Genomic DNA, 11,334 nt, shown 5'->3' on the forward strand with positions numbered 1-11,334 from the left:
TTGACATGGAATTTTCTATATACATACAGTCATGTGAAAATTAATAGGCACACGTCATTTTTACTATTTTCGTTTTTTTTCCTTTTTTTTTGTTTAATATAATGTGATAATCTCGCATAACTCGAGAACGATTTGAAATTTCGGACAAGGCTCAAAAAAATTTCGACATAAAAAGAGGGCATGACACCTCTCATACAAACATGCATATCTCTGAAAGTATTCATGGTAAAGTACTTAAGAACTTAATCTGGAAGTGTTCATGTATTCGGTAGAGTATTCGAACATGTCGTCGAGCAAAAAATTTTTACGAATTTGTACGAATTGTAATGATTTTGCCCAAATCGCATTCGTGCAGACCAAAAAATTATCTCTCACTCAAAAACTGAGAGCGCTACGTGACAGTTCTAATGAGAGAAGTTGCAAATTCTTGCTGGAAAAATTTTAGCCAGCAAGAATTTGCAATCACGAAAAACATATGATTGTGGCACATGGTTGTATTTTTGACAACGATAATTTGAATAAATAAGTTCGTTAAATTTAAAAATTTATAAACATGAGCGATTTTTTATGAAAAAAGGAAGTAAGTACTTGCTGATATAATAAATTTAATTAATTCCAATGATTTGAACTTAACTCGGCTGAGAAAAATTCTATTCGCAATCGGAATGCAATTGCAACCAGAGTCGATTTAAGAAACCCGACAGCTATTACGATAAAGAAATTGAAATGTATGTTAAAGAAAGTCAGAACAACAAGAAATATACATGTATGTATATCCTGTTTTTATCCATTTGAAAGAATTTTAAAAATTCTATAAAAATGTATAATGTTTGAAATGCAACCGTGGACACCAGCCGGCAGAGAAACTTGCAAATTCCCGCAAATTTGCGTTCGTGCAGAAATTTGCAAGTTTCTCAACATGACAGAGAATTTGAGAGAATTTTTTCTTACTCTCTGATATTTTGAGTGTTGGATAATTCTTGCGGTATTTTCGACGAACAAACCTGCATATAAATTCAAGAACATATTTTTGCTTAATTTGCTTAACTTCGACATTTTTTATGCAATGGCATTAGGTGAGGCACCAATTTATTCGAAAATAAATCGACTGCTGATCTCAGCAGCCAGTTCGAAAACGCTTTATCTCAAAAAAATTTTCAAGAACACTCTATTTCAGAATTTTATAGAAAAACACTCTATCTCAGATTTTGGTTGAAGAACGCCCTATTTCAGAATTCGATTCAAAAATGTATTGAAAATATGCTGTTATGGGGCGTTTTTGAAACGAATTCTGAAATAGACGCCCTCTTCACCCAAAATCTGAGATAGAGTGTTTTTCAAAAAAATTCTGAAATAGGGCGTTCTTGAAAAGTTTTTTGAGATAAAGCGTTTTCTGAAATAGGACGTTTTTGAAAAGTTTTTTGCGATAGGGCGTTTTCGAACTGGCTGCCGAGATAGATCGATCTTCCACTCAACAGTCGAATAGCTCATACTTGGCAAGTTATATAGACATTTTTGAGATCAACTACTTATGGCCAAAGTCGAAAAAATTAAGAAAAATAGGGGATTACTAAAAATGAACCAATGAAAACTTCCGACAAGCTAAGTCCAAAAATATATTGTTATATATCATTTAAAAGATCCCTAAAGCCCCTCTTTTCAAAACTGGTATGGCTTTTAAAATCAAATGAAAACCATTCAAGCTGTCAATACAAAAGTGTATCAAGTACGAACATAACGGTTGTTTTGGAATAAACACATGGAGGATTAGTGTTATTAATCTACGAACATACATATGTATGTATGTATCTCCAGTTTGTAAGAATCAAGCTATGTATTTGCATTGACGTCTTTATACAGCCCACATGCGAATTTTTTTTCATGACACATTCTGTTCTTGTGTTTTGATTTGTGTAGCGATTTTACGCAAGAAACTTATTTTTTAAAATAAGTATCGTACAAGATATACGAAGTATGAGTTGGCAATCCCATGGCAATAAGTTTTCATTCCAGTAAATAATATTGCAATATTAATAGACCTAAGCACATATAAATGATAGATATGTATATAGTAAGTATTTATATGTAATATATATGTACATATGTATATGTCAGTATGTATATAGATAATTTAATAAAACATACTTATGTACATTATTCATACGTATATTTTCCACTTTATTACATATGTAAGTATGTATGTATGTACATATTCTTAAACATTTGATTGCAGTGTGTATGCAACTTTGTGTTTAAAACTTTTTTCCGATAAAAGATTGTGCTTCCCCACGCTTTGTCCAGCCGAGCCACTTGCAGCTATGTTTTCTTTTTTTTTTTAGTTTGAAAAAACTGTTTAAAGTTAAATTATGACGCTTTCAGCTGTTGTGTGACGTAAAACTAATATTCAACTGATAAGAACTTAGACTACTCGCCGTTGTTATTTCTTTAGCATTAAACATATTTATCATCCTTTATTTCATGCATAATGCAACAACGCTACAGGCATACTTAATACATACATAAGTATGTATAAAAGAATGTATGCGATGTATGTATGTATGTATACGCATATGGAACCTATCTGAGTTGAGATAAAATCACAAAGAAGAAAACTTGAAGATAAACTATCAAAACATTTATTTGCATACATACATATCACTATAATACTAATACATACATAAATACATAGATGCTTACATATGCATATCACTAACTAAACGTGTCCAAGTCCATTATTTTTTTTTCAAAATTTAATTTTTGATGCAGAATGGCCGGTAATACGAAACTAAATACATCGTTTTTTCGTCCCTCCTGAACAATTTAAAAAAATGGACTTGGCACCTTTACACCCTCAGATGACTATATTTATAAATTAGGGATGTGCAATTATTTGATAAATTTATTGATTATTCTAAAAATTAGTTAACCAGTCTTTCGATTACGCAATTTAGCTCGTAATTGAAAAGTTTGATTACTCAGAACCAAAGCAAAATTAATTAAATAATTTAATAATCATAAACCGAGTAAAAACCAACCTAAAGTCTTTTGTAAGATAATTTTTGCAGGTAGTCGAGAAAACGGCCTTAAGTAAGCTTATTCTAAAACAGGGGTTAAAAAAGGACGAGGTTATCTGTTCGTAGGAATATTTTATTTTATTTTTTTTTATGTCTGTATGTTATCGCATAACATTGGAGCGATTTCGATAAATGTTTTCTTATCGGAAAGATCGGGTCGCAATGACCACCACATACTAATTTTATTTAGGTCCGATCATTGAATCATGAAGAAATTAAGAGTCTGATGATTTTTATATTAGAATTGAAGTCGGTTGTGTTTTTTACTTAAAAATTACTTTTTACGAATTTATACATATACATTTTACACACTTAGCTGAAAAAGTCTTGATACACCATATATATTTTAAATACAGTAGACACTCGCAAATTTGACACACTTTCTGAAAAATGTTTTTTTACTCTAATTCTAATTTCTGAGAGTTCTAATTTTTGAGCGTCTACTACATTCACAATATTTTACAAGATAAAATTTGCTTGTTAATTTTTATAGGAGTATCATCCTTTAACAAAATCATATAAACCAAGGGTTCAACCTTTACACAAAATTAAGGAATATTCAACAAATTTTCAACTTTTTAATCAGATTTTTTTAATTTCAAGTACGGAGCTTTTTAAAAAAATCTGATTAAAAAGTTTAAAATTCGTGGAATTTTGTTTAAAGAATGATCCGTGTTCTTATAAAATAATAACAATGAAATTTTAGCTCGCAAATATTTAAAAAAGATAACATTGATTTCGAAAAATTTTGAATTGTGACTGTTTTCGATTTAGGGTGCGATGTGAAGACAAAAATTCGATTAGAATGAATACCTATAGTGGAGTCAGATTTAATCGCAATTTTTTATCATATTTGAAAAGCCGTGGTAAAATTTCCTGATTAATATTTTTGCAGAACATTTTAACCCTCTATCTACAATTTATAATGAGCTTGCATCTGCTTCTCCAAAATAAGTGTCAGAGGTGCATTTTATTGTTGGATTTAAGGGGTCAAAATATTTTACGAAACAATTTCTATATTTTACTAAAGGTCCCCGTATAAAAAAGTAAAAACATGAACCCACTGTAAAAAAATTGTGATGAGGTGGAGCAAAATCCAGTTAGGATAGATACTGGCTTTTAGACCGTATAACGTTGTAACGTTGTGTTCCCTTGTGTAGTATTTCGGCTAGCTTGAATGATCGAATAATGGCCCAGCCCTAATGTAAATATTACTATAATAATTTTACCCAATTATTTACTTAATTTTATGATATTGCATTTTCAATGTTTAAATGTATGTATGTACATATGTATATTTAAATACAAATTATTACACCATCGTACTCACCTTGCATTTCATCGGCGCGATCGATTTTCATACCCTGTTGTGCAACCGCAGCCAAACCGATCGCATATTCCCGATCGCACTTGGCTTTCAATTGTATGGACCGCTTCATGGTCTCCATGAGGCGCAGTTCGGCATCTTGGCGCACGATTAATGCCTCGTGCGCGGCACGGCCCTGTAGGGCCGATGAAAAACCCATTCTCGTTTCGTTTTAATGCTATAGTTCTGGTTTTTGTTAAATTTTTTTACAATTTCTGTTTTCTTAAAAAATAATTATTTTTTTAAGTTCGAATTGGATGAGTATTGTTTTCTTTAAGTTTTAATTTTTGCGTCACACTTTTTTCAATTAAGTTAAGTTAATTCATATATGAATTATATATATTACCACAAATGTTGTACCGATTTGTTTGTTTCACATTTTTTCAGCGAGTTTTGTAATTTTTTCTGTAACCAATTATTTTTTTTAGAGGCTATGAATGATAAAGTAGGGCATTCAAATCAATTTAAACTTGAAATCTTCACACTTAGCTGTTAATTTATAAGTATTATTTTGGTGAGTTTACCGTTTTTGTATTTGTATTTTTTGAAATATATCCGATGCCAAATAGCATTATCAAGTTATAGAATAATTACAATAAAATACTCAAAAAATTGTACGGAATAAATGAAGTGAAGATAACGAAATAATAATGCGCGATATCAAAGAGCTAATATAAAAAAAAAATATTTAAAAAATTGCGAAAGAAAATCAAAAAGAGAAATAACTATCCCAAAATATGTATGTACATATGTGCATTAGGATGCCTCACCAAAAAAAAGTCGCCAGTTTTCCCCGGTATTATAAAACTTATTGGGGCACATTCTTAGTCGTAATAAAGTCGACTCTAAATTTAAGAGCAGCTTTTTTGTCAGACATTCCATTGAAAATATCAAAATTGTTAATTGCTTTGGAAAGACACTACCGATTTTTATTTTATTTTTGTATGGAGAGTTATCCACACTAATGTACTTATTTTGAAACAATATAAAACAGGAAAATTTCGCTAAAGTGTAAGGCCAAAATTTTAATGTATTTACATATATATGTATGTATAAGCATGGGTAGTTTATATTTGCGTGTATATGTACATATGTATTCGTACATTTAGTCGACTTTCACATTTTTTTCTGCTGATTTGCATTATTTTGTGCTTACGCTTCGAAGAATATTTCGACACTTCATTCCATTTTGTTTCGTTTAATTTCAATTCTCTTAACATTTTACTTTCTTGCGTTTCTGCCGTGTCAATAATATGAACTTTACTTGCTGTGGTTACTTTCGACACACTCTACATACATACATATATACATACATACGTAAGGCATATTTATTGGCCAAGTCAGTGGCTGGAGCATATTCGAGTGGGGAAACACATGGCAATTTGTAAATTTGCAAACAATTTTACACTAAAGCAAATTGCAAAATATGTAGCAATACTTATCGAGTGAATGAAGCAACAGCAAAGCGTATGCAAAGTGATTAGCTTTTAAAATATTTGAGTGCCGCGAAATACAACAAAATTATCTGTTGCGTTAAAGTAATTAGTTGGCACAAATGATGTTTTTGAAAAAAAAATAAAATAAAATAAAAATTTAGTGCTACTCCAATAAATGATTTTTAATAATATTAAAATTCTAAATAAGTATTCTATATAGTTAAAATAATTTAATATTTCAATTTACTTTTAATGTGGTAACTCACATAAGCACATTCTGATACATTTTGTATTATCCAAAAGTTTCTTTTTATTTTTAGCTCTATATAATCTCCAAGGTTTGTTGACTAAAAAGTCTAATCCGGGACCTTAAGTCAGGGTTCATAATAGAGTTTTTGGAATCTTTGCCTTGCATATCGTCGTCATCAACACTTTTTTTTAGAACATTCAGTGAATTGCCTTTCTAACACTTACTCGGACCAGTGATCGAATGCTAAGAGATCACAATTGAATCATTTGAACCGAACTGAATCAAACCGCACTTCAGATTGGATTACTAACGGTTCCGGCATAGGCAAACATATTCGAATCATTGATTTGAAACAAACTTATTTTTGGAGTGGTCTACAGCTCTTCTATATGATACTTTTTCGAAAATGCGTTTTTTACATATTACTTTAACATTCCCTGAGATAAAACTACTTACTTAAATTGGAAATGTTATCTTTCAAAATGTTTTAACAAATTTGGGGCTGTAAACAATAGGTTATATGTAGTCGTTATTCTGGGTATGCAGTTAAAGTTGCAAGGCTATACTCAATCAATATCGACTCCTGCGCTCTCGTTCGCTTACTCTGGACAACGTGAGCAAGGCATGTGCTACAAGTGGTAACCAGTCCGAATGGAGACTTGGGTCATGGCAGAAAGAGAGGAAAGCTTCGGTGGGGCCACTCAAACTTATTCGGCGTATGGGCTCACTGAAGTCTGCAGCGTTTGCTCACTCGTAGGTGCGGCTGCAAGCGGCCGTCTCTCTTGGAACAAGAAATCGAAGAGTAACAACTTACTGTCATCAGGTGCTACTTTGGTATCGGTAGACAATTGAAAAGCAGACAGCTCTCTATTACGCTTCACAAGTTTCTAATTATGCTCTTTTTTTTATATGGCATAGAAGCATGGACGATATCAAAAATAAAAAGGCTTTGGGTGTTTTCGAGACAACTGTCCTACGTAAGGTCTTTGGCCCTCTACGCGTGGGCGGCGGGTTTCGCCGAAGACGACATGACGAACTGTTTAATGAACGAAGCATTTTAATAGGCGTTAATTCTCTATATATGGATGATAATAGTCCGGTGCAAAGATACTTCGATTCGGCACCCCGAAAGCAAGGGCGCCCATGAACACAATGGATCAAGTACAGTCTACACTTGCATAGTAAGTGTAACTAGCGAAATTTCGCAGTGCATAGAGGCTATTAGTGACACGTTTTGGGCTCGGCCGGTATTTTTTTTTATTTTTTGTCATATTTAGATTTAAAAAAAAAATTGTCTTCAACTTTTTTAGATAGAAGTTTTGCATGCCAAAGTTCGTTGCTCGAAAAAAGCAACTAAACATGTATGGATAAGTTTTTCAAAATTTAGTTAACGGCATTTTACGGTAAACGCTAGACGAAATGTATAACTTAAACAAAATTAGATGTACAAGTTTTTCATCACTGCTGATGCATGAGTTTAAATGATGTACATAGTACATTTGCTTGTATTTATGAGCAGATATTCCAAATCATCCTCAACTTCACTTGAACTCTAAACCTTTTTCAACGTGTTGATATGGCTACAATTGTTGTTGTTATTATGTATTATTATTATTATTATTTGCTCTTACTAACCCATGTTTAGCTGCGTTATTATTCTTAACACCAATATTGTTGGCGTTGTGTTGCTGATATTTTCGAAAAACTTGTTTGTCCAACATGTAAACAACTACAACTATAGAAAGAAGAAGAACAACAACAGCAACAACCAGATTGAATTGAGCTGGTGCATACATACATATGTACATACATATTTATGAACAAGTTAATGTATGACCAGATAAATGGCTGGATAGGTACCCTGCAGCAAATCAAACTGGTTCAGAACTTGCTTGCGTTCTTCATCTATCCCAACTCAATGCTTTCAACTGTCTTTTTAACATGGCGATGTCTTACGAAGTGACAATTGTTGCCCTCTGCAGAGCTTTTGAACTTCTTCTGAGCTGATTCTGGCTTAGATGATTCTGAAACAGTTCATATAACAACAGTTCCTAGCTGGTTCAAAAAGGTTCACCTCCGGGCTAGAACAAATGTTGTTAGATTTGAGCTGGTTCTAAGAATTATAGTATAAAGCCCTTTCTTTAAATAGGCACGCATACAATTTTGTAAATAAAAAAATTTTGTGAATTAAGAGCTATTTGTTTTGAACTAATTTACTTTTTGAGGCACAGTGCTTTAATATTAGGGGCATAAAGTGTCAGTTATTTCTTCATTTTCTAAAACCGTTATACTTAAAAGTAATTTATATTTGTTACGTATAATGGATATTTCGGTAGTACTTATAATTAAAAATCTAAACGTCTAAATGCTTATTTGTGATAACTCCGCGTTAAATTGTATTAAATGTATTGAAATGTAATACATAGACTCTCCGGCATTTTCCCTTTTGTTTTGTATAAAGTTTGAAAACACGGTTTATAAGATTTTTTTTTAAGCATGACAAATGGTTTTTATAAAAAAGTAAAAATAAAACAAATTTTAACTCTTCATATATTCTGAATAATTAAAAAAGAAATGGTATACGCAGACTTTTGCTGTTAAGTGTAGATTAACTAAATGTTATGGTTATAATTTGCATTTACCTATGTATAAAAATGACATTAATGCTACCAATAACGACTTTTTTGGAAATATTTTAGCAGTTGCCTCATAAAATAAAGAATTACATATTAAGTAACCGAAAACAGTTTTCTATTACTTTTAGGGTCTAAGAGTATCGAAAAAATATAGTATTGTACATTTTTGCATCTTTTGTCAGCTTTCACATGACCAGGATGAGTAACATCTATGACAGCGCAACTGAAGTAGTTCACAGACAGTTCTGAAATGTGTAGAGTGGAACTAGCGTTTTGCCAAGCTGTCTCTAAATCTTGGTGCAGGGTAGGTAAGTACGTACTATATGTACATACATACATATAAGCAAACAAAAAAAAACATAAACACACACAGATATGAAGCAGATCTACCCGCGCGTCTTTGGAGATTTAAGCCAACATCCACTTAGACATCACCCTGCAGGGAAACCCCGAACTAATGAACTAAATTTTTAGTTCCGTACTAGATCTGTATCGTCAAAAAAAGAGTCTGAGGTCTTTAAGGCTGCCCTTCTATCCGGCATAATATTTATTATGGCCGAAGAAATTCGCGAACACAGACTTCTATTGCATAGATTTCCGCCTGGAATATGGTTGGGTGTGTGCCTATTTTGAGACTTTCTTAGGATCTTGATCCATGTACGTCCCCCGTCGTCCAAAATCTAATCTAGTCTACCAACCTACCTAATGGAAATACACCTACCAGTTTTGGTAGGAAAATCCCATCTGTGGCAAGGCTGTTGACACCTCATAGGACATCTCTCTTTTTTTCTTCGCCAGTTGCTAGCATGTTAAAGATGATGAACGCGCACTAGTCATTATTATAAATTCTCTAATACCGAAGTAGTTCGGAACTAGTGCGTTTCCTCACAGGGCAAGCACACATACTACAATACGAGCACTGAAATGGAGTGGCAGGAGCACAGCTCCACCAACATTGCTTGACTGCTGACTTTTCTATGGCCGTTCGACTGTTTACTTGCTTGAGCTCCACTTAACTCGTCGCCGCGGCCGCCTGAGTGCTGCCTTGTCGGCTCTAGTGTATCTTTGAGATCTGTGCATAGTATGTAGCGCATGCCTTGCCGCCACAGGTCGGTCGGCGCTTTGTGTCTACTTGTGTGAAAACGGGTTAGGCACGAACAACAAGAAAATATACTAAATATATGTATATATATAGAGACAGCAAGACCAACAGCGGGACAATAAATACTCAAAGCACCGTATCTGAACGACAACAGAAAAGCAGCCATAGCAACAACAACAACAAAACGGAGATCACACTGAAGGTGTTGGTGAAGCGATCTGGCGGGCGGGCGGGCAGGCTGACAAGCGTTCAAAAAATATCAAGCTGCAAATAAATCTTGCATGTACTGGATCAGCGATAAAAAACTTGAAAACCGGAATACCGCAGAACATCAAAAACAAAGGAAAACTTTGGCTTCACGACATAATAAATATCAAAAAAAAAACATTTTTTTATAAAAAATAAAGTTTTAATGTTTTCGGTTTTATTTTCTCATCACTTAAGTAGATATTTTTTATGTGACGGGTTTCTTTTCGTCTGCGCCATTCTTTGTATTCTAAGCTCTGTCAAAATTCGTTAGCTCAAAAAACGCGCTTGTGAGGATGCAACAGACTGAAAACTAAAAAAAAAAAAAAACACAAGCACAAAGTTCGAAAGAGCCGCTGGCGTCGGGTCTAATAAACATATCTCACTTTAGTTATTTGGCTACCGAAAAGTTTAGGCACATATCACTTTATATTTTTCCACGCTCAGTATTAATTTTTCTTCTACACTTTACACTGCATTTTTAAATTTATTGAAAAATTATTCACTAAAATGTCACATTCGTTTTGTTTAATCGAGCGTGTAGAAAACTTCGAGCCATCAATTTGGTGGGTATAGTATAACCGCACACTGAGCCACTCAGACACTTTATGGCCGCTAACAACTCACTTTGTGCAGCAAAATTTTACATCAGATTTCAAGTTGTTTTACACTTCTTCAATAAATCTGGCTTATTTTATTGTTTCCACTTAAGTTCTCGCCATCTCTTCGGAAATGAATACTTCATTGCATTAAAATATGCAATTTATTTTATTTTTTTTTAATTTTTATTTGCATTTATTACATACTTCTTTCGTTTGCTCTCAATTAGATATAAACTTTTAATTTCACTTAAAAAAAAAAATGTTTCCATAAATTGACCGGCCGCACTTTCCAACTGTACACGTACACGCTTCAAACAAGACTCGTCGCAACTGTTGGAGACGCAAATGAAATTAGCAGCAACGCAGTGGCTCCCCAATGCCCACACACACACACACACACACACACACAGAAAGTGAGTGCTCAAAAGCCACTCAAACATGTTTGAGCGCGGCCCCCACTGTACTCATTCTTTCGTGTAAACAACAGCAACAACCACTAAACTAAGCAGCCGCCAGAGTGTTCTGTTGGCATTTTTTTGTGTTTTTTACTGAATAGTTGTTTCTTTTATTTTGCATTTGTCAACCTATGACGTTTCTGCTACTGAGGCACTTGACACTTGTT

General features: G+C 33.3%; 1 protein-coding gene across 1 annotated transcript; it reads right to left on the bottom strand.

Moving 5' to 3' along the window:
- Positions 1–4,404: 4,404 nt before the first annotated feature.
- Positions 4,405–11,030, bottom strand: LOC108378271 (tyrosine-protein kinase Fer-like; the record flags this gene model as incomplete). The annotated part of the gene is made up of 2 exons (XM_017634560.1): positions 10,917–11,030; positions 4,405–4,871 (listed from the first exon to the last, which is right to left on the bottom strand). A coding segment is annotated over exon 2 (196 nt), but the record flags the coding sequence as incomplete, so codon positions are not given.
- Between the last annotated feature and the right edge of the window lie 304 nt (positions 11,031–11,334).

The sequence above is a fragment of the Rhagoletis zephyria genome, unplaced genomic scaffold (assembly GCF_001687245.7).
Source record: "Rhagoletis zephyria isolate East Lansing unplaced genomic scaffold, Rhagoletis_zephyria_1.1 Rzeph_scaffold_13723, whole genome shotgun sequence".
Taxonomy (NCBI): Eukaryota; Metazoa; Arthropoda; class Insecta; order Diptera; family Tephritidae; genus Rhagoletis; species Rhagoletis zephyria.